The sequence below is a fragment of the Mus pahari genome, chromosome 19 (genome assembly GCF_900095145.1).
Source record: "Mus pahari chromosome 19, PAHARI_EIJ_v1.1, whole genome shotgun sequence".
NCBI lineage: Eukaryota > Metazoa > Chordata > Mammalia > Rodentia > Muridae > Mus > Mus pahari.
This window is the reverse complement of record NC_034608.1, coordinates 54,528,531-54,553,294: the sequence shown is the minus strand read 5'-3', so window position 1 is coordinate 54,553,294 and position 24,764 is coordinate 54,528,531. Positions and strand designations below refer to the sequence as shown.

At 37.1% G+C, this 24,764-nt stretch overlaps 1 protein-coding gene and 1 non-coding gene across 3 annotated transcripts in view; one reads left to right on the top strand and one right to left on the bottom strand.

Moving 5' to 3' along the window:
* The window catches only part of LOC115062662, a 107-nt gene extending 24 nt beyond the window's left edge, over positions 1-83 (bottom strand). The window contains exon 1 of the small nuclear RNA XR_003842597.1: positions 1-83. This exon is cut by the window's left edge and continues 24 nt beyond it. This is a non-coding gene — a small nuclear RNA (U6 spliceosomal RNA).
* Sgcz (sarcoglycan zeta) overlaps positions 1-23,722 on the top strand; it is a 1,036,342-nt gene extending 1,012,620 nt beyond the window's left edge. For both annotated transcript variants that reach the window (XM_021219043.2, XM_021219044.1), the window contains exons 6-8: positions 6,306-6,378; positions 20,095-20,218; positions 22,958-23,722. In XM_021219043.2, the coding sequence (XP_021074702.1) occupies positions 6,306-6,378; positions 20,095-20,218; positions 22,958-23,149 (389 nt within the window). In that variant the 3' untranslated portion in view covers positions 23,150-23,722. The remainder of the gene's footprint in view (positions 1-6,305; positions 6,379-20,094; positions 20,219-22,957) is intronic.
* The last annotated feature ends 1,042 nt before the right edge of the window (positions 23,723-24,764 follow it).

The following is a 24,764-nucleotide window of genomic DNA, read 5'->3' as shown; positions in this document are numbered from 1 at the left end:
TTGCGTGTCATCCTTGCACAGGGGCCATGCTGATCTTCTCTGTTTCGTTCCAATTTTAGTATATGTGCTGCCAAAGCAAGCACAAGTACGAAGTTATTAATAATCACCAAATGTGAGTGACATTTAACTGTATCTTTACCATATCTTGCTATGCTAGAAAATATGATAACTCGGTGTCATAGAACCATTTAATTACTTCTCTCCCTTGGCAACATACATAGTCTTTTCTGCTCCCACAGACGCTAGAGCTGATAAAGAATGCTTTCAGGTCTGATATAGCTCATATCATTTAAGTTCTACATCCTCACTGGTACCTTCATCAATAGAGGCCCACCTTATCCTCTGAGAAGCAACCAAGGGCTTTGTGGATAATCTACATTGCTGTAGGTGTCACGTGCACTACCTTGCCCAACCATGTGAAAGGTAATTTCTTTGCCTAGCCTTCGAGATACTTTCATTCATGGATTTTGTGTTTTTGTAGGGAGAACTTTCAGCCCAAATGATATAACTTTCTTTAATATATATAATATACACATATAATAAATATACATGTAAATTTTAATATGGGTGCGTATTACATATAATCATGTATGGTTGTGAATATACCTATGTATGTATACATATAGTATGTTTGTATGTATGTATGTATGTATGTATGTACATAGTAAAATTTTAGGTAAGTATAAAATAGTACAATTCATTGAGACTTTATCAAAAAGCCTTGTGTTACTGGTTCCTATCCCCTCCTTCTNTGTTCACCTTCCTTGCTTTTCCCAAATTGGAGCCCCCCTTTTCAGGCTCTCATTGCATGTCTCCTTTAATCTGATAATCTCCACTTACGTATCACCTTCAATGTCCCTTTCATTAAAGGATAATTACTTTCAGTTATAGAAATTTATTAAAATAGAACAAACATAATATAACTAATAGCCTCTCTTTAACTACTACTGTGATTGGCTATGGTAAGAGGATCACAAGAATAAAACACCCTATTCTTAATTTCCTTGTCTAACACAATAGAATGCACAAGGAGAAGCATACCCTGGGTACCATATTCAAATTGCAATTTCTTCTTTGTCTCCATTCAAAGAAATCGTAAAAAAAAAAAAAAAATCAGAGTCATTGTCATTTCTATTGAGAATATATGAACTACAAGTTCCCCTTGTCAGATATAAGAACAAATACAAATATAATTTCTAATACGATTATTCCATCTATTGCCCAATATAGTGAATATTCTCTCAATTTGTTGGAGCAAATCCCTCTCCTCACTTGTGAATAAAGAGAGCTGACAAGAGTTACAGTATTCATGTTGTGAAGTTTTTAAAAACAAAAATCCTTCCATAATTTCTATGGAAATTCATGTTATCCATAACGTAAAATTATGAATGAGAGGCCGTCTTTAACTACTACTGTGATTGACTGTGGGAAAAGGGGGTAAAGGAAACATCCTGTTCTTACTTTCCTTGCCTTAAGACACTAGAGTCTATAAGAAGAACCATCTCTTGGGTACCATATTCAAATTGTGTGGGAAAGCAATTTCTTCTTTGTCTCCATTCAAAAAAGAAGTAAAAAAAAAAAAAATTCAGAGTCATTCTCGCTTTTATTGAAAAGCTAAAGACTGGAAGCTTTCCTTGACAGATATAAGAACAAATACAAATATAATTCAGACATTTCCAGTACTGTTTAAGCTCCAAGTTGAAAACTTAGGTGTCCCAACCTTTCTTTTCCTTTCCGCTTAGCCGTAAGTCGTCTGCTCACTACTTCTATTACTCTCGCTGTAGGACACTTTTGTTTGATCTCCTGTAAAACTATATAATCCAATGAATAGATAATGAATACCTAGTGAGTAATGATTATAAAAAATATACTCAGGATACAGAGAATAAAGATCGCCCTACCGAAACGGACCCTGAATGCAGGTTTGGCGGCTCTCACTTTTAATCCTAAGCCTTAGGAGATAGGACCTCTTGGAACTCTATCGTATGCCAGAAAGGTATATTTAATGAGCTCCATTTCAGCCATTAATACCCTGTCCTCAAAGACGAGCAAAAGGAGTAGGAAAAGGAAGAGAACCAGAAAGAGGAGAAAGAGATGCACTTAACTTTAATATTACTGCTATTTTATTCAATGTTTTCTTAGACATGTTTAAAAGATAATATTCTAAGTAATGTCTTACCTGTTCCTGTGTATATGACTTAACATAACACATATTTTTGTATAACTTAACATATGAGTTCATGACATATTAAGTGAGGCAACTGAGATATTTCTACTCCCAATAAATACTGAGAAATTATCATACATGATATTTCTATATCAATGTATAGTCCTTACTTAATTTTAAATTCATTTGAACACTATTTAAATTTATTTGAACATTTAATTTGTTTTACTGTATAGTACCTACCTGAACACTAAAAAAATAATTAAGATTACTTTTTATTTATTTGAAATTCAAAATGGACTCAATAGCCTGTCAGATTTGACAAATAGAACAGTCTGAGACTTGAGGGAATTCCTAATTCAAGAAAAAAATATGTTCAGCATTTGATTTCCCAAATTTGTAGTGAGCACCTGTAGCTTACACAGTTTTGAGCTGATTCCTATCAAGATGATTTTAGTGATTATTAGTTATTGCCAATAGCTGGATCTTTGATTTGCTTTCCTTGAGCAATGTGTCTGCTTTTGTGTTTGCTTTATTAATGTATATATCTCTTAGCATAACTTGAGGTTAGTGATGATGATACCTCTGGCAGTATTTTTAGTTTACTCAAAGTTATTTTAACTAGATCGATATATTGTGTTTCTGTATGAAGCTGAAAATTATCCATTTAAGATTTGTGTTGGGCCGGGCGGTGGTGGCACACGCCTTTAATCCCAGCCCTCGGGAAGCAGAGCCAGGCGGATTTCTGAGTTCGAGACCAGCCTGGTCTACAGAGTGAGTTCCAGGACAGCCAAGGCTACACAGAGAAACCTTGACTCAAAAAAAAAAAAAAAAAAAAAAAAAAAGAAAGAAAGAAAAAAAGACAGACAGACAGACAAACAGACAGACAGACAGAAAGAAAGAAAGAAAAGAAAAAGAGATTTTTGTTGGAATTTTTGTTGGAATTTTGATGAGAACTGAATTGTATGTGTAGATTGCTTTTGGTATGATAACCATTTTCTATGTTAATAATACCAGTCTAAGAACATGGGAGTTCATTACATCATCTGGTATCCTCTTCAATTTCTTTCTTTAGTGCCTTGAAGTTTTTAATCATAAAAATTTTAATTTCTTGGTTAGAGATACCTCAATTTATTTTATTTTATATTTTTTGAGCCTATTGTAAAAGATGTTTTCCCTAATTTCTTTCTCAATCTGCCATTTGTATATAGAAGCCAGATTTTTGTTGTTGCTGCTGCTGTTAATCTTGTAGCAAGCTAATTGCTAAAAGTGTTTATCAGCTGTAAGAGTTTCCTGGTAGAATTATTAGGATTACTTACAGGTACTATCATATCATCTACACATAAGGACACTTTAACTTCTTCCTTTCCAACTTATACCACCTTGAACACCTCCAATTTTTGTTTTCCTCTAACTAATACTTCAAGTCCCTTATTGTGTAGACATGGAGAGAGTGGACAACCTTGTCATGTTCCTGATTTTGTGTGTGTGTGTGTGTGTGTGTGTGTGTGGAATTTCTTTGAGTTTTTCTCCATATAGTTGATGTTGGCTATGGCCTTGCTGTAAACTGCATTTATTATGTTGATGTATGTTCCTGATATTCCTAATCTCAGTAGAAGTTTAATCAAGAAGGAGTGTTGGATTATGTGAAAAGCCTTTTCTGCATCTAATGCTTTGACCATGTAGTTTTTGTCTTTCAATTTGATTATATGGTAGATTTAGCAACTTACAGATGCTCAACATCTCATCCTGCATCTCTGGGCTGAAGCATACTTGATCAGGGTGGATGATTTTTGATTTATTCCTTGGTTTAGTTTGCAAGTATTTTATTGAAAAATATTGCACCTTTGTTCATAATGGAAATTGGTCTGTAATTAATTCACGTCACTGTGTCTTTATGTGGTTTGAATATCAAGGTAAAACAAAATCAGAAATCTCACTTCTGATTCTATTTTGTGAAATAACTTGAGGAATATTAGTATCAGTTCTTTTTGTAAGCCTGAGAGTATTCTGCACTAAAACCATTTATACCTGAGCTTCCTTTTTTATTCTTTTATTTTTGGTTAGTAGACTCTTAATTATTGCTTCTACTTCATTAGGAGTTGTATGTAGGTCTGTTTAAGTTGCTTATCTAATTTTGATTTTACTTTGGTGGAAGATATATACCAAGAAATTTAGCCATTACATTTAGATTTTCCAATCTGGTGGAATATAGGTTTTTACAGTATGTCCTTCTGACTCTCTGGATTTCCTTGGTGTTTGTTGCTATATCTCTCCTTTTTATCTCTAATTTTTGTTAATTTAGATTTAATCCTCATTGAAAAACTTTGGTGTTGGTAATTTTCTACTTTTGATTTCAGCTATATAGATTCTGTGCTGTTACAGTGGGGTGAACCAGTGTTTGAAAATAAATATTGTCACTGTCCTCTAATTATATTTCTGTCACCTTGTCTGGAAAATTTTCATAATCATACAGAACTAGAGATTAGCATTTGAACTTTGCACAAGGATAACTATCCTATCAGGATGTTACAGTCTGTATTAAAATGTCAGTCACTCTCCTTGAGATATGTAAATGTCTATCTGGGGATATTCTCTCAAATGCCATCCCCATCCAAATCACAGAATTACTGCTTTAACTGAAATCATTATGTTACCTATCAGGACCCATAATAAGAAATGTTTAATTTGCAGAATTAGAGTATCAAAAGAATGAATCATTTAAGGAAATGAGTGTTCTAAATTAACAGAGATCATAAAAAAAAAAACTATAAGCACTTCCTGTCCTACAAATAGTTTTACTATGGGGGGAGGAGGGATAACCAGTAAGGCTCAGAGGCAAGCAGATGCCAGTAACATTTATTTCATGACGTAAAATCTGTTGTACAGAAGCTTATCATGGAAAACCCCAAGATTTTTGACTCTCAAACGTAATATGAAGGAATTAATATTTCAGTCCTTGAAAGCAGTCTTCTTGTACCACTCTACATCCAAGTGTACCTTAATATTTATTTTAAAAGATCATTAAGTAGATCTAATCCATTTCTCTATAAAGCTATGTTAGTTTATAATATTGTAAAACTCAGCTTCAGTTTCCTCTTAACAATGCCATTGGTGCTTGAAGAATCAACATGATTTACATTTTGCTCCACAATAGGCACAGCCATATTTATTTGCATTTCAGTGTATAGTTTTGAATTCTATTTTATTATCAATACACTGCTGATTACATTTATGAAACAAGCATAACATTCTTATGTCAAAATATATGAGGAAGGATGAGATCAAAAGAAAATAATGTCTAATCTGAAAAGATGTACATTTGAATAAATATTATTTTACAAACTGCTTTTGTCATTACGCTGTTAAAAAACAACTTCACTTCATTTTTTTTTAGAGAAAAGCATACTCTCTTTTTCTCACTTAAGTTGTAGAAAAGCTCTAGTTGCCTCGAAAATCACGGAGAGTCAGTAAGTGTGCTCAGACCACGTGTCAATTGACTGTCTGCACAAGAAACTGGAGTCCCTGACCTCTTCAGTCAACAATGACCTCAGATGAACTCAACTATAATGAAATGAATTAAAGTGGCTCTCAGTTTTAGATAGTGCCTTAACTCCACAAAAGTCAAAGTATTGTGGAGTTCTTTGCTTTCTGGCGATCTCTGAAAATCTCTCTGATAGAAAGTGGCTAACTCCTGTTGGAAACCTCTCTGTAAACATCTAACACTGCATTGCCTTAGCAGTTTCATCATGCCCTCCGAGATATGGGGTGCCCGACCTGAGTGTTTCAACCTATCCTTTTTCTTAAACCCACTTAGCTGTAAAATAAGGCAATGAAAAGGATGTCTTTGTTCTTTGATCAGAACAGGTGAATTCCTTTTATCTAAAGCAGTCATAATTGATTCTTAATAGTACTTAACACAGGATGTTCAGAATCTTAATGGTACTTAACACAGGATGATCATATCCTTCTTCCTTGGTTCGTCTCTGTCTTACACTCCCTGTCCAATGTTAAATTTTTAATTAATCTGCTACTGTTTTCAGCTCAGGGAAGAATATTTGATACACAAATTGGGATGAAAGATACTGTGTGTGTACAGACTTGCTTATGCTGACGGCTGTATTCATGTTGCCCGCAGGAACTGAAGGAGCAGTATTTGGACACTCTGTGGAAACACCTCACATCAGAGCAGAGCCATCTCAAGACCTCAGGTGAGTGCTTCTTCTACACCACGCTGTAGTTCTCATAATTTACAGCCTTTGACATATGAATATGTTAAATGGTGCTTGTGCTAGGGACTTATACAAAAATATCACTTTGCCATAACTTTGTATTAGTCAGGTTCTTGAGTCAAGATATTGAGTTATTCTAACTTATCTGTTTTCCTAAACATATATGGCATAAACTCAAAAATATATGGACTAAGGATAAAGAGTTTTAAAAATGAAAAGAGACAGCTTTCAGAGAAGTTTAGTGGTCTACTGTTTAACTTAGGCATTATGGAAAATTAGACTTAGGTGAGTGAGATACAGGATATAGATAAACAACCATAAGGGGAATAGAGAAAGAAAGACCAAGAGAAAATATGAAAGGATCAGGGATATGAAGAAGAGAGAAGAGACAAATAAACACTATAATCAATATATAGACATGCTTTCTCCTGCTATGGTACTGTAGGACCCCCTCACGGGGACTCCAGGTAGCGGGAGTCAGGGTGTCCTAAGAAACATGAGAGAGACCATCTTGTTGCAAAAGCATGAGGCAGTTTAATGGTGGAGCTCTGTGCCAATGCATACTTCACGAAGGAGGTAGAGGAATCGACCCCAAGGCTCAAAAGCTAGGGGTTTTTATAGGGAGTTATAGGGAGAGGGTTGGGGGAAGTTGGCGTGGCTGCACACAATTGGCTTGATTACAAGTCAGTAGAATAATACATGCAGGTTATAGCATCAGCAATTCCAGGGAGGGGGTCTGGGATAGTGGCTTGTGACTGGGTCACCAGATGGCCAATGAATCAGTCAAAATACCTCAGACCAGTTTTTGTACTTTTTCTCTATTTTATCACCATTCCCAGTCAACTTGACCTCAGGAATGCCTTAACAAGGGGTTTGCCTGAACATACCAGTGCTTGTTTTTGTAAGAGTTCCAGCTTCTGGCCTTCAAGGCTTGCCAGGACTTGTTTACCACAAAGGGCCTATGGGTTTGTCTGCCTGAGCATGCCTGGATCTGCTCCAGGCCTTCAAGTTCCTAATGCTGCTCTATTTATCTCATATTATTTGAGCCTTGAATTTACACAATTTTCTTTTAAAGTTACATGAATCCCAGGCCTTAAATTTCATTTCCCTTCAGTAATAACTCACAGTCTAAAATCCCCATTATTATGCTGTACCTAAGTGCCTTGATACCATGTATCTTAATCAGGGTTTCTATTCCTGCACAAACATCATGATCAAGAAGCAGGTTGGGGAGGAGAGGGTTTATTCAGCTTACATTTTCCACATTGCTATTAATCACCAAAGAATGTCAGGACTGGAACTCAAGCAGGTCAGGAAGCAGGAGCTGATGCAGAGGCCATGGAGGGATGTTCTTTACTGGCTTGCTTTCACTGGCTTGCACAGCCTGCTCGATTTCTCTCTCTCTCTCTCTCTCTCTCTCTCTCTCTCTCTCTCTCTCTCTCTCTAACATCCTCATGAGTAGTCCTTTATTGAGTAATAAATTAATTTGGAGGAGAGCAGAGTGGTCCAAGTGAGCATTTCTGTCATCTTCTAATCCTTAGAACCAAGACTACCAGCCCAGAGATGGCACCTCCCACAAGGGGACCTCCTGCATTGATCACTAATTGAGAAAATGCCCGACAGCTGGATCTCATGGAAGCATTTCCCCAACTGAAACTCCTTTCTCTGTGATAACTCCAGCCTTTGTCAAGTTGACACAAAACTACTGAGTACACCATGCAATATCTATCCATACACAAAACAGTGTGAGGTACAAACACAACAGAGATATTTCTCAAGAAAATCATGACAAGTTTTATTTAAAAATATTAAGAGAAAGTATTCATAGTTACTACAACAGACATTCTTTTTTTTCTTGGTTATTTTATTTATTTACATTTCAAATGTTATCTCCCTTGCCAATTTCCCCTCCACAACACCTCTATACATTCCCCCTGCCTCTAAGAGGGTGCTCTCTCATCCACATACCCACTCCTGCCTTCAACACCCTAACATTCCCCTACTCAGGGTCATCAAGCCTCCACAGGACCAGGGTCCTGCCTAGTGATAAGGCAAATCCTCTGCTACATATCCAGTTGGAGCCATGCCCCACCCCCCATGTATATTCTTAGGTCGGTGGTTTTGTCCCTGAGAGCTTTGGGGATTATGGTTGGTTAATATTGTTGTTCTTTTTGTGGGGTTGCAACCCCCTTCAGCTCCTTCAGTCCTTGCCCTAACTCCTCCATTGAGGTCTCCGAGCTCAGTCCAATATTTGGCTGCAAGCATCCGCATCTGTATGGGTCGGATTCTGGCAGGGCCTCTCAGGGGACAGCTGTACCAGGCTCCTGTCAGCAAGTGCTTCTTGGTATCAGCAATAGTGTCTGAGTGTGAAGTCTGCAGGTGGAATGGATCCCTAGGTGGGGCAGTCTCTGGATAGCTTTTCCTTCAGACTCTGCTCCACTCTTGTCCCTGCATTTCCATTTGACATGAAGAATTCCGGATTTTTTTTTTTTTTTTTGAGGTGGGTGGGTAGCCCCATCCCTCAACCTTGCCTATCCACTAGATATGGTCTCTACAGATTTTATCTCCCCTTTGTTGTGTATTTCAGTTAATGTCCCTCTTGTTGGGTACTGGGAAACTCTTGGGTCCCTGGAATCTAGAACTTTCTAGTGTCTATCCCCAGTTCACCCTCTTCCAACTGCTACACAACTCCTTTCAAATTTCTGGCCCTCTGTACTTCTTAGGGGAGAACCTCCTCCTGTATCTGAACCCTCTTTCACATCCCCCTTATCTTTCCCTCCCAGATCTATCTTTCCCTCTCTCTCCGGAGATTATTTTTTGCCTTTTCTGAGTAGGACTGTAGCAGCTGTAGTTTGGGTTTCATGTGGTCTATGAGTTGTATCATGAGTATTCTGAGCTTTTTCTTGTTGTTGTTGTTGCTAATATACACTTATCAATGAATGCATACCATGTGTGTTCTCTTATAACTGGGTTACCTCACTCAGGATGGTATTTTCTAGTTCCATCCATCTGCCTGTGAATTTCATGAAGTCATTGTTTTTAATAGCTGAATAGTACTCCATTGTGTAAATGTACCATATTTTCTGTATCCATTCTTCTGTTGAGGAACATCTGGGTTGTTTTCAGCTTCAGACTGTTATAAATAAGGCTGCTATGAACATAATGGAGCATGTGTCCTTGTTATATGTTGGAGCATCTTCTGGGTATATGCCCAGGAGTGATATTGCTGGGTCCTCAGGTAGTACTCTTTCAATTTTCAAACATCAGACTGATTTCCAGAGTAATTGTACCAGTTTACAATCCCACCAGCAATAGAGGAGTCTACTCTTTCTCCAAATTCTCACCAGCATCTGCTGTCCCTTGAATTTTTGATCTTAGCCATCCTGACTAGTCTGAGGTGGAATTTCAGGGTTGTTTTGATTTGCATTCCCCTGATGACTAAGGATGTTGAACATTTCATTAGGTGCTTCCCAGACATTCATGATTCCTCAGTTGAGAATTCTCATGCAACAGACATTCTTAACTCAACAAAGAAATTAACATTTGATGAAGTGAGATAGATTACTTAATTTATGTTAGGGAAATTATACTCCAAAATGTATCTGCTACAGTGGTTCCATTAAACAGTGAGAGCACAAAGAAAATGCACATTAAAATTACTGCTGTTACATAATGAGGAGACAGAATTTCTTGATGGTTCAGGAAAAGTCCTTGACATGCTCACAAAAGGATGTGAGTGCAGAAAACAACATTTGTTTAGGAGCTACTCATAGCTTAGCACATGTTTGTATTACCCAGTGCTGTGGGAGAGGGGAGGTGGAGAGACAGGAAGATCCTGTGATTTTCTGGCCACCAACCTAGTTATAGGTTCAGCAAGAGGGTCTGTCTCAGTGGAATAGTGCAATAAATAATAGAGCAATAAGTGATAAGAACGCAATGTTCTTCTCTGACTTCCACACATGTGTGCACAAATATGTATATGTGGATTCACACATACATGCTGCCACAATATATACACTACTACCACATAAATTACACATACATGCATTCACATACATACCTAAAAGTCATTATTTAGCTTTAGTCATTCAATAAGCAGAAATATGGTCAAAACAAACAAACAAACAAACAAACAAACAAACAAACAAACAGAAAATAGATGCTTGGGTTCATGTCTGCCCTGCCACTGGACATGGCATCTTGGGGAGGCAGAACACTAGGAGATTGACAGCACTTATGGCACACTCCCTCTGTGCTGGGCTTCAGGAAAGCACCAAGACACCACTGTAGGAGTGGGAAAGCACAGTCTGAGATGTTGGGAAACAGATGATGGTTTGAGGATCCCCAAGCCTGTCAGAAAGCTGGGGCTTAGAGGGTTTTCAGACTCTTGGATATCCAGGTACCAGTGGGAGTTGCAGAACTAAGAACAGATTTGGCTGGCGAGCTTCTGGCTGGGTAAAGCTTCTGCCCTGGGGGTAATGGGAAGGGAAGCTGTGGCTTGTCCCAGCAGTAATTATCCTTAGCTTGATGAAAGCAGACTGGAAGCCCAGAGATGCTTTCTATGGGAGATTTAGCTGCCATTCTATAAGTGACTTTCTGTAATCCCCCCATGGCAGTGGTAGATGAAACGGTCCACGTTTATCCATAACTTTTATTGGCTGTTCATCATGGAAAATGAATGCATATCATACCATACCCACGTTTAGGGTAGATCTAAGACTAAATACTTTTTGCAGGGAGGAAAGTCAGGGAAAGGAAGATTATTGGCTAAGCCCTCAAGGTCTCTAGGTACCTCATTAACAGGGAGAACTCTCTTTCGGCCTATGTGACCACAGATCACATTTCATTATGTGGGGAATGTGACTCTTGTTCCAGGTCAGGAATCTGGCAGGGAGTAGCTAGTTGCCTAAGTCTCAGGTGTTTGCCCACCTAGTCTTTGGGTTTCCACCTGCTTTACCTTACCAAGCTTCCTGGCAGTTTTACTGTCCCACCAATAAAGTTGATTCTTTTTTTAATTAAAAATAATTTTCTCTCATACAATACAGCCAAAACACATTTCACCCTCTCTCCATTCCTCCTAGCCCTGCCCTCTTCATGTGTCCTCTTTCCCAGATCCACCCTCCCTCAATTTTCTCTTCAGGATAGAGCAGAACTTCAAGAGACTACAGCAAAACAGAACTAAACAAGAAAGTATAGGAAGATCCTAGGACTTAATGATGACCAGCCTAGTTAGTGAAAGAAGAAGAAGAAGAAGAAGAAGAAGAAGAAGAAGAAGAAGAAGAAGAAGAAGAAGAAGAAGAAGAAGAAGAAGAAGAAGAAGAAGAAGAAGAANAGAAGAAGAAGAAGAAGAAGAAGAAGAAGAAGAAGAAGAAAGAAGAAGAAGAAGAAGAAAAAGAAGAAAAGCCCTCATATTGAGTATTGAGGCTGGATGAGGCACTCCAATATGACAGAGTCTCAAGAGAGACAAAAGAATCAGAAATAAACCTGTTACTCTAGTGACTTTCATAAAGCACCAAGCTAACAGGCATAACACATATGCAGAAAACCTGAAGCAGACCCATGCAGGCTCTGACCTTGCCACTTCAGTCTCTGTGAGCCCATGCCCATACTGCTTTGTTGACTTAGTGGGCCATGTTCTTCTCCTGGTGTCCTCCAATTCCTCTGACTTTCCTCTCGCTCTTCTGTGGAATCCCATACTCCAACGAAGGCGCACCATGGGGACCTCCAATTTAGACACTCTTTTCATCTCTTCATTGATGTCTGGCTGTGGTTCTCTGCACATGCTCCATATGCTTCCAGAGGGAGCTTCTCTAATGAGAATTGGACAAGACTATGAGTATAGACTTGAATTGGACAAGATATATGAGTATAGCAGAATATCATTAATTTTTTTCCCAGTTGTGTTTGGTTCTATCCTAAGTCTCTGGCCTATGCACTCTTATTTTCTTGCCCTTCCTGGCAGTGTAGAGTATGGGCTCCCTTTCATGGCATTGGCCTCAAATTACACCAAACATTCGTTGGCCACTTCCCCAACTCTGCACTGCCATTGCCCCAGTACAAATTGCAGGCAGGAAAGATTGAAAAAGGAGGGTTGTGGCTGGGTTGATGTCCAGGTTTCTCTTTCAGTAGCTTGCAGAGTACCTTCTCTCACGTGTGCAGGGTGAGTTGAAAATTTTAATCAAAGAAAAAAAAAAAAAGACCAACCAAACACTTTTACAATGACAAATATTCAGAATCTCACAGTATCGTGCTAATAGTTTTGTGACTTTTCTTCTGACTAATTGAGAAACATACATTCAATAATCTATTGAATACTACCAGGCACTTTTTATTTTATCAATTTTTAATTTTATGCAAATTAATAGGTACACATTCTATGCAAAACTGGATAGATAGTGATCAAGGTAGTGCATGAGCCACACTTATAAAATATACTTTTAGTCTCGAGGGTCTATCTAAAGAGAATAAAATAGCAGGTGACTGACCAGAACATTAAATGCTCTTCTCTGCCTTTTAATAAATGTGTGTACAAATGTGTATGTGTGAACACCTAATATGTACATGTGCATATACACTCTATATGCTACAAACACACACACACACACACACACACACACACACACACACACACACACACATATTTCATGCCCTCCCTTTAGTAATATATAATGTTTGGGATAACTATGATCGTTCTCCACATAAGATAGTACATTTCTGGATTACATCTTCCATAGGTTGCTTGCTTATTCTTAGTATTTTAACAGACAGCAATGCATCTCATATGTTATAGTGTTATAGATAATTGTCATCTTGAATGACTGTAACCAAATGTCTTTAAATAATGAGATAGTAACTAAATTAATATTGTGTAAGAAACATTACATGGGATGCATATGGATATCATCAATGCCAATTGTTGTAGTCCAACCTTAGTTTCCATGTACTTACTCCATGTTCTTACTCAAATGAAATAAAAACAGCTGACCTCTAGAAGTTTGAAACAGAATGGTGAAAAGAGTGAAAAGGAGGGAGAAGGTAGACTTGCAAATCTGTTGGCCAATGGATTACAGTAAGGAGATGCTCAGGTATCTCTTTCCAAAGCAGGAGGATCACAGATAATAATAATGTAAAAACTAGAAGAAATGACTTGTAGTGTTGCCATCAGGCAGAAACAGTGAAGGTGTTATGACACAGCTATAGCTAATCTGATTTCAGCAATGCACAATATTTCCATGTCAAGAAATATTCCTAGTATTTTATAGTAAAGATAATTTTTCTTTCCGTTTAAGTGTTAAAATTAATTGAACTTTGACATTCAACCATATGTGTATAATTAGGATATACCTAAATATAAAATACATGTTTTAAAAGGGACCAATACATTTGTTTAGTTTCTGAGTCATAAAATAAACATCTTGGTTCTTTCATTTTAAAAAAGTATGTGTATGTTGTATCCTCTTATGAAAAAATCTATCACTATAGAAATAGCACCACCTATGGCTTTAAGTGGTCTACAGATGTCTCAACATTTGCAGATTGAAGTGTGAAATAAATTACAGGTGGTATATGATGTTTCTGATTTTGCTCTTCTGATCATCCATTAATTTAGTATTAGAGACTTACCATCTACTTCCAAAATAGATTGACTACTTCTAAGATGAATGTTACTAATTTAAACTTCAAAATGGAAGCAGAAGCAAAGTGCAGTGATAACTGGGCTATTTAATTATTCACGTGTGTACTAAAACTTAAAGCAGAGTATCTGAGGCCGTGACATATATTGCTAAGAACTCTTGGCTGATGCAACACTAATCAGGCAAGTCAAATGGATTGGCTGCGTAAAGAAAGCAGTACACAGACATGTGGTCTTCTCAAGAATAACCCTTTGTAAGATACAATAGAGTATAAATATTTACCTTTAAAAAATGTGATTTTCTACAGTTCATTCAGCAGATTTAATAACTATATAATATGTCCTGAGCTCTGTACTAGGTTTCATGGAAACTTTAAACTCATACTTATAGCCTTTGTTTGGTTTAATTTAAGATAATATTACTTTGTATTAGAGTCTTATGTAGCAACAATACTATTAAATATAACCATATATATATATATATATATATATATATATATATATATATATATGGTTATATATATGGTTATATTTAATATATACACACACACACACACTTCTGTCCAGTCTCACCAACACTTGATACTAGCAATCTTGCTAATTAAAGTCATGTATAGGGACATGTTGGTTCTATATTTCTCTTCTGTTTGCTATTATCCTATGGCTAACAATATGACTCACTTCCATTCACATATCTGACAGCCACAAATCTTTCCTGATGTGTTCACATATTCTGTAAATATTAGGGAGAACTTTTATATATCCTGATAGCATTTGTGATATGTCATGGCACAGATATTATTTCTCAGTCCATTATGTATTAATTTTACTGGTGGTTATTTAGAAAGTATATTTCAATGTATTTATCACATTTTTAATTATGAAATAGTTGTGACACACTGTGGCCTGTAACACTTTTAATCTCTCAAGTTCCAAAGGTATTTGCATTGAAAGGCGTTATGATTTCAACTATTATATGGTAGTGTGTGGTAGAGACTGAAGTTTATCCTGGCATACAGATATCCAGTTATTCCAGCATTATTTGCTATAAACACATTGGATAACTTTATTGCCCTGATGATGGACAAATGTTTGTACAATAAAACAAACTATTTGTGAAATCTGTTTTATTTCAATGTACAGCAGCTATGTGGTGTCAGTTCTGCCTTGATGACTGCAGCTTTGGAGTTGGTTTCCAGTTCTCTAACATTGTACTTTGTCAAGAATGCTTGCACTAGCATAATAATCCTGAGAAATTGGACCAATCATCATAATATTTAACTGTGTTTTAGGTAACATATGGATAATTAGAGCAACTAGTCTTTAGTGTTAGTGTAGTAATTATAGCTTAACTATACAGTAATGCTCCAGTATTAAAATTAGTTTTTATTATATTACCTTAATTATATGGCTAACTCACTATGATAGAACTGGAAATATAAACTTCATATTGCTAGAACTACAACATTCTGTTTTTAAAGTGCTTTAAGCTATAGGTAGATGTATGATCACTAGAGAATTCAACAGGAACAGATATTTGAAGTAGAAAGAACTCACAGTTTCTTATCCCAATTCCCGTGGTGAATACTCTCATTATATTGATATGACTTTTGCACGTAGTAATTAATTTTCGCTAGTTTATGCTTCAATTCCTGCTTTGCTCTTTGAGAGTAATTAGCATGACGATAGAATTTGCAGTGCCACGTTCAATGTAAGAAATGTTTTTCTATTGTCCGATCATTTATAGCATACCTCCTAGAAGTGCCTGGGAAATATTATTTTGAAATAATGAATAGAATGCGTAATTGCAGTGTCTAACCTGTTTTGATAAGCTGTCATGCATGACTAGTTAAATATTTCTTACTTCAAATCTTGGAAACTCTGTCTAAATCTATTTGTTCAATAGTGTAGTTTGCAGACCTTTTGAAAGTGTGAAGAAACTTTAGCTTAAATGAAATGTTTGTCTTAATTATACCCCAAATATAAAAAACTTATCCCTCTTCTGGTTTACCTGAGGGACAGTACCCAGTGGATATAATAGAGAACTGATTTCTCTATTCAACACAAGATACAAGAGACAATGAGTCACTCTGGAGAGTTAAATACTTGCATGTTTGTGATATGCATACAATAACAAATGCTGAGGTAGATAACTCATATAATCTGTATCTCTATATGTTCAGAATGAAATTTTCCCATTCCCAAAAGTGCCAGTCGTAATTTGAATTGTTTACAATGACAATTGTAATTTGAATGGCTCTGGATCCATATGTCAGGTTAATATGTTATTGCATAGTTTTTCCCATAAAAATTTGTTTATTTTTACATATTTATTTGTATTCAGGAAAGCTTATCAAAATGCTTAAGATTGGCTCAATTTTCATGTGCCTAAGAAACACGTGAGAGCTGCCAGTCATCATGTTCAACATTAAATCAAAATATAAGAAATCCTCAAACTAGTCTAATAAATGCTATTATATATACTCTTTAAATAAATTCTATTTTTGTAATTAGCTTGAAATTATTTGTGTATACTACTTGTTTCGACACTGCTTGTTATTCAAAACAGAATAAGCCACTTTAATAACACTTGCATTTTTTTTTACAATTATTACATTTACTTCTATCAATCCCAGCAAAGCACACAATTGAGACTTATTTAATTCGAAGTCTTAATTACTTTGGCACTTAATCAATCTGGCATTACTGTAAAATCTCTACAATTTGCTAATGTTTAAACATACCAGGTAATGCACAAATTCAAATATTGAGCAATTTCCTGTCTTCAGGAAAAAAAATCTTGTTGCTGATAAAATGAAAATCATCTCATATAACATAATTTACAGATTTAATGTTCCTTGCACTAAGCCCAGTAAATTTCATTTTTCCCTTGGCTTAAGTCACTCTTCCAAAAAGCTTTTATGTTGGTGTTCGGGCAATGGAGGACTCATAGATCCAAAGCTGTTAAAAGCTTCTCAATTTTTCCTCAGACATCATTCACCATGGATTTCTGTTGGTTTTTTCTTTTTCTTGTTTTTTTGTGGAGGGGTAGGAGACTTTTGTTTTGTTTTGTTTTGTTTTGTTTTGTTTTGTTTTGTTTCCCTTTGAAGTACATACACACATCTATTCTGAGACACCTACCTCTTTTTCCCCAGACTACAGACATATAAAAAAAAAAAGGGAATCCTACCATGCAGCCTTGACCTTGGGTATCAGAATACTGAGCACTCTTTAACCACCATATTAATTTCCCTCTGTAGCTACCCGTTCTATGAATCAATCAAGTGATCTTTAGCAGGTAGGAGTAAATAAGGATTGTCCATTTCCTTCCTATAGTTGATCTTTTCTTTTTGTTCAAAGTCATTTTTCAGTACAGCAAAATGGCTCTATTATATTTTCCAAAAAGTCTTTACTTTTAGGAAATCCAAAGGATTTTTATTGGTTTCTATGTCATTTGTGATGACATTCTGCTCATCAAGTGGATGCTCAAAAAGTAAGAGGTGATGGGATCATGGGGAGGGAATCAAGGATAATGTGAGAGGGAGGGAGGGAGGAGGAAGGAAGGGAAGGAGACAGGAAGAGAGGGAGGGAGACAAAAGAGGGAGGGAAGGGCAAGGGATAGAGAAAGCACAAAGTACAACGCTATGACTTGCTGGTCACACACTGACACATGCCATGTTACTCAAAGCTTATAGCGACAACACAAATCTCATCTCTCACCTCAAAGAACATAAGTTTATTTCTGTTCTAAATATGAGTGGCAATGGCCTGGGAATATGGCCTCAGACTCCACCCAAGTTCCGTATTTAAATGCAGAAATGCTTTTGTGGAGTTTTGTGACTGTTGTCCCAGTTACCTGATGAAAGAAACTCAAAGCACACCTGCAAGACGGACTAGGAGCAGGCTCAGTCTGATGGGTGCGGCAAACGGGGAAATCCCTGCGCACCTGCAAGATGGACTAGGAGCAGGCTCAGTCTGATGGGTGCGGCAAACGGGGAAATCCCTGCCATAGGTTTGAGATGCGATTTACCTTGAGTATTGCTGGAAGACAAGGCACTTCTAAAACCATTTACCTGATAGTCATGATGACACTAGGAAATACAGGGAGACTGACAGTGATTAGCTACAGAGGGAGTTAAATATAGCCCAAGGTCATTTAACTCCGGGTCAATAATACTCCTACTGGCTACCATCATGGAAGTTCTACTAAGTCAATCAAACTAAACTGAATCTTCAGTACAGATATGAGCTGGCTTGGTTCAAAAAGTAAATACTGTCAATTCAGAGCAGATGAAACTGAGACATTGTCTCTGGCTAACATCCCTGAGGCCCCATCTTTACATATTTTGGGCAGAGGACCCTTACATCAGTAGTACTTTAGGGTATGTTGGCCATGAGTATGTTTGGTGTATAAAATAAACATAAATATTACAATCATTTCCTGATTTATCGCTTGATAGAGGTCAAAGTGGAAAATCTTAAGCACTCAGAATTTTCAATGCATTTAATGTTATCGCAGTATAAATAAAGCTTTCGTGAATCTTTTATGCACAATTGGCTATCAAATATGAGAGAAATAAGCTTGATTTTTCTCTTCACTGGGCAAAATTAAAATTTTTTCCTTCTACTTAAATGCATGCAAGCTATGGTTTATTGAATGTTGGAGTAATAATCTGTCTTAAGATATTAACATATTTGTATTTTTAGGTATGTTCTTCTCTAAATGCTATGCAAATGACTCATTCATATCAGCCATGAGTGATTTCAATAATGACAGTGTTAACCAACAAAACACTAAAATGGCATTGGGCACAGATGCCTTTCTTAAGGCAGTGTGACATTGTATATACGGATTATGAGATATAACTTCAAAATTTAGATTTTACATTCTGAACACCATATGAAAAGGGTTAGTAATAGATTCTACTAAGTCATTAGACAGAGTACTTTTTTCTTTTAATTTCTTGCACTGTCTTCTTTCAAACAAGAAAATGCAAGCGCACCTTATAAACAGGTATTTTTAAAAGCCTTATAGCTTTAGGTGCTAAAGTGAGTAATAAATAAGAGATAAAGTTTCACAGGACCAAGAACCTCTCTTCCCATCGATGCCCAACAAGGCCATCCTCTGCTACATATGCAACTGGAGCCATGCTTTTCAGAGACGTGTTTCATGAAGTTCTTCCTGCTCTGGGTCTTGTATCAGAGGAGAAAAGTCACTGTGGATCATGGTAATAGGCAGTCTGAGAGAAGCCTTTTCCTGATGTCCTGTGATGAAAGAGAAATGAGGCAGCTCTATCAGCAACAAAAAACAACCACCACCACAACAAAAACAGCTGGCGCCTGCCACTTCTCCTGCTCGGAATTCTATCACTACATTCTGCTGACTTTTGATTTTCCCCTTGCTGATTTTATTTCTACAAACTACTGTCCTTTAGTGTGAGACCACTGCAATGAAGCAATGAAGGCCGTTCAACATGTACAATATATTTTTATGTGAATTTCCATATTTTTTCAAGCACATTTTGGAAATTTTAAAGTTTACAAAATTTTAAGGGTACACCATTGAGGGACTGCAATAATGGTTACAATAATAATGATTTCCATTCAGTTTTTTTTTTTTTTTTTTAATTCACAAAGCTGGAACTCTTTATTGGAAAATACATCCATGCCAAATTATTCCAATTTATTTATTAAAACCTCATCATTAATATTGAAAATATATTAAAGATTTAAACATGTAAACTCCTGATGGCGACCTACTTTTTGAGCATGATAAAAAGAACGAGCATAAGGAAATGTTATTAAATTATTATACATGAAGAGTAAATAATTGATAAGAACAAATGAAGATTTTTATAATGAGCCAAAAAAAAATAGATGAAGTAATGAAAAAAGATTGTCCCAAAACTTAACTGGACTTGAAATCATTGTAACAAAAAGTGAGGATATAGGTCTATGCTGACTCCCTGTAAAGTCCGTTAAACCTGGCTCACTAATGCTTAATTTTTTTTCAGTTCCTTCTAAGTTTTCTCTTTCATAAAAGATATTTTCCTTTCCTTTAGGCTTGAATCACCAACCAGATCCTTGAAAATGGAGGCTCCACGTGGGGTCCAGGTGAGCGCTGCTGCAGGTGACTTCAAGGCTACCTGCAGGAAGGAGCTGCACTTGCAGTCCACAGAAGGGGAGGTGAGTCTCCAGGCGGGGTGACCCTGATGCTTTTTACACCACTTGAATCAGGTTCCGGGAGAGACACACAGAGCTGCTTCGTGGGAAATTCCAAGCTTTGGAACTCTTGTGACCTCTTCAATACTGGATTCAATCCGTTCCTTCTACTTTCCACTAAAATGTACTCATTCCAAAGACACCTTTTAAACAGACCCCCAAATTCTTGTTGCTTTGATGTTAGCTTCAAACATTAGAATGGGTGCAGTCCCTCTTTATGTGTCTCTTTAGATCTTTAGACTGGTTCTTCTGGAGGTGAATCAGCTTGTGCTGCTATAGTCAGAAAAACAACAAGAATTTTGGAAAGACTGCCCATGCCCAACAGGGTTGATCAGTATAGATAACAATAATTATACAGATATTTCAGAAGATCTGAAGACAAAATTTGGAAAGTGTTCACCATAAAAAAAAATTAATTCTCTGCGTAGCTCTGTACAGCTAACCCAATTTAAACATTACACAGGGTTCACATATGTTGAAAATTGAATAGCATCCACCAATGTACATTTATATACTTTTATATATCTCATTAAATTTAGTTTAGAAGAAAGGAAATGTTTTTCCTAAAGTGATTTGATATTGGCTTGTTTGTTTCTCTGCCCAACATCAACAACACCACAAAAGGACAAACTGATCACTTATCAAAAAAAAAAAAAAATAAGTCCCTACCTTTAGATAGATTTTAAACTACTTCATATCATCAGATATAGTATCCAGATATTCAAAGTAATAGTTGAAATGACGAAGCATGAATTTTACAGAAAATGCAAAGTTCTGCTATGGACAATCTCTGTCATTTTAGGCACAATGGTCTGAGGAACTTCAAATTTGGCATTGAAGGAAACACCAGTCATAACTGTAAATGAAAAGTTTTAATGATATGGCCACATCCACAGTGCAACAACACACCACAGCAAGCATGTTAGAATGTTGCTGAGGGAGACTATTTATTCCAAAATTGATTAACATTTTCAAGGAGACAAATCGTACTGATATCAGCAGGTACAAATGAAATGGATTCTTGTTAGAAAAGACGGGCAGTCCTGAGTTCAAATCTCTAGGGTGTGCTTCTAGTCACAGAACTGAGTTTCAGAGCAGATGGATTGTGTGGCTTTATGGGACAATACAGAACAGACATACCAATTTCAGAAATTGGAATGTGATCAACATCACAGTAACTACATTGGCAGAAGAGAGAGAGGTGGGCAAGCCATCCATACTGCAACCTGGAGGGGCTCAGGAATATGGCGTTGACATCAGTATCTCAGTTCTTCTAGCTTCCTGCCTTATGTTTCATCTCCATGAAAGCAAATCTCTTTCCAGCAGCCGACATGAATGAATTCATTAGGAAACTTGTCCCCTTTACATGAGTGAAGAAGTTACTGAAGCATATAGTTAATATATACTCCAGCTCATTTGTGGAACAAATATCCCACAGTGAGGGAATCAAATATAAAACAGCTCTGAACTTGTACTTACAGTGCAAGCTATGAGCAAGATCAGTTGAAGCTGATGATGGCAGGGGACTAGGGTAGGCCATGCAAGATGTGTGACCTGGGGCAAGGCCCCAGGTTTTATTTTAAATGAGAGGGGAACAAGACAATAAGAGTGACATGGTTCAGTTTGCATTTGTTGGAACTTCACCCCAGCAGTATGACAACTAGACAGAGACCCAAATGGATGCCCACTGCAGGGAAAACCCCAACAGAAGTCCAATAAGAAATGTCTAGGGTAAGGAAGGAGGAAATTCAGCTCTCTCTCATCCTTCAACTTTGGGTTTTCTAGGCAACTCAGAGTCTATGATTAAGAATAAGATAAGGGCCAATGAGATAGCTTAGTGTTTAAACCCTACCACATCTTGTGACCTCAATTCAATCCCCAGGACCAGAGGGTAGAAGCAGAGAAACAACTTTAGTTAGCCTCCTCTGACCTTCACATAGGTACAGATACACACACACACACACACACACACACACACACACACACACACACACACGCATGCCCAGGTACATGCACAAGGGATAATGAGAAAGGAATACAAAGTAAAGAATCAGTGTATTAGAAATTATTCAATTGAAGTAATTTCCCCAAATGGAAAGATTAGTCAAATTGGTGGTTGAAATCAACTAACACTTAATAGACACTTTAAGCATGATGATATGTAGAATTATCTGTTTGTTGTCATGATTTCCTAAGTCTTTAGACTGCAAGACTTTTCTGGATGTTTTAGAAATGATTCTACTCATTCTTCCACAAGTATTTTAAAACACAGGCAATGGAGTATGTTTTTTTAGTTAATTCCCTCCCTCTTCAGGAACGCCAGCCCAGCTGGTATTATTCTTTTTCTATACAGTCTTCAGATATGACTAAGACGCTAAATAGCCTCTGCCAGGGCCATTCATTCTCTGTGTGTACGCCATGGTTTTTACTGCAGCTTTTTTTTAAATAACCGAGATCCTTGAGCAGATCATGCAATACTACATTTCATATTGGATACTTGTTCTCAGAACTCTACCACTCAAATTTAAGACAGCAGCAGAGCCTGTGGACAGAGCACAGGTTTGTAATCTGTTCAAAACATCAGGAGCGGCAATAGTCTCCATTGCCTTGCGATGCTCTGTGGGAAGGACCACACTGAAATGAAATGAATTTTTTGTTGTTTCGTTGTTGTTGTTTTTGTTTTTGTTTTTCTTTTCTTCCTAGATATTTCTAAATGCAGATTCAATCCGGCTGGGAAATCTACCAATCGGTTCCTTCTCTTCTTCAGCCAGCTCCTCAAATTCTCGACAGACAGTGTATGAACTGTGCGTCTGCCCCAATGGCAAACTCTACCTTTCTCCAGCTGGGGTAGGCTCCACCTGTCAGTCCAGTAGTAGCATTTGCTTGTGGAGCTGAAGCGACTGATTTCTCCTCACACCAGAATAGCCTTTTGTTCCCGTCCGTCTGCTTCACGGTTTTGCTCGGTTTTCCCCTGTGATCAGTACAGAGCGTCTTCAGATGGACCACAGAGCAAACTGTTCCAGTGTCCGCCAGGACTGGCCTTCACCTTTCCTGATTCACCATACTCAACACACCTAGTGGGACTGACTCGGCCGTGGGAAAAACATCTTCAGCAGAAAACCTGGATCGCGACCTTTGCTCGAAAGGGAGAAAAATTTAGGTGCCTTTGCTACGTGGAGTGAAGCACACACAGTTTTAGATTTTTGCAGAACCTGGCTGCGAACTGCGCGCGAACACATTACCCAGATGAAATTCCCAAATCCACTGGTGACATGAAACGCTTAACCCCATCAGAGGACTGATTCTGCAGTTCGAAAGCACAATTTTCCATTCATCTTTTTTGGACGTAAACTTTTATCCCCGAATTTTAAAATTTTGAAGCATTATGTAATGCTTGCTTTACTAAAAAATTAAATTCAGTACGTGATTTTTAACTAAATGAAATGACAAGACAGAATCTCTCCCTGAGTTTTTTTGTTTGTTTCTTTCTTTCTTTCAATTCAATGTGTTGGTACTCTTTGTCTACTAAGTCTGGAATTTTGTACATTAGATAATTTTGAAAGCTCTCAGCAATATAATCTTTACAAAATTAACAAAAATGCCATTATGCTGTCATTTGTCAGATCTGGATGGCCTTATATAGTATTTATGTGGTTATTGCATGTGACACATTTGCTTCTAACAAAACATCTTAACTGTTTCAATTTAAGACAGGAGGGATATGCTTATGGTGGGAATTCATCGGTTATTTCTTTGAATATTCTCATGGTGTCCTTTACCCTTAGGTTTTAATAACACTCTTTTGTTTGCTCCATTTACATTAAACTTGATTTTTAAGTACAAAAGTTAAAACAGCCTTTAATTAAATGCTAATGTAATGCATAATGCTGAGAACAGATTCAGTTTCCACAGGGACTTCATCTTCAAAGTTAGTATCCATCTTTTCATTTGTGGTTAATATTTAAGAAGGTTATTAAATTATAAATTCCAGAAAAGAATGTGGTAAAAAGACAAACATTCAGAAGGGGTGTTGGCCAAGTGCTTTCTCTGTTGAGGAATCTAGTCACATTTCCATTCGACTGTTAGCCACTTCTACCAGACTGTTACACTACCCTTACATCATGAACCGTAGCTCTCTCCACTCTCCAAGGCTCATTTTTATAAATGAGTTCCTAATAAATAATGGCGGAGTATTATAGCTTTGTTCACCACGATACTCTAAAATTCAAATTCTTGAAACCGACAGAATGCAAGAATGTAAACTTGTATTGTAGATTTCCTAGTTTCTGGAGGTGACTTGATGACTCTGAGGTAAGTCCTTCATTTTACCCATCATACCCTTCTTGCACCTGTGTGCACTGTTAACAGGTGTGTGGAAACTACATTTCAGGGCTCTCTATGACTGCAGAATCTTTGAAATTGGTTCTCTATAGCTGAGAGGGAAGCAAACTATTGAAATTTGTTGAAGTAGTTTGGTTAGTAACAATGAGAAAATTGGATACTAAAACCT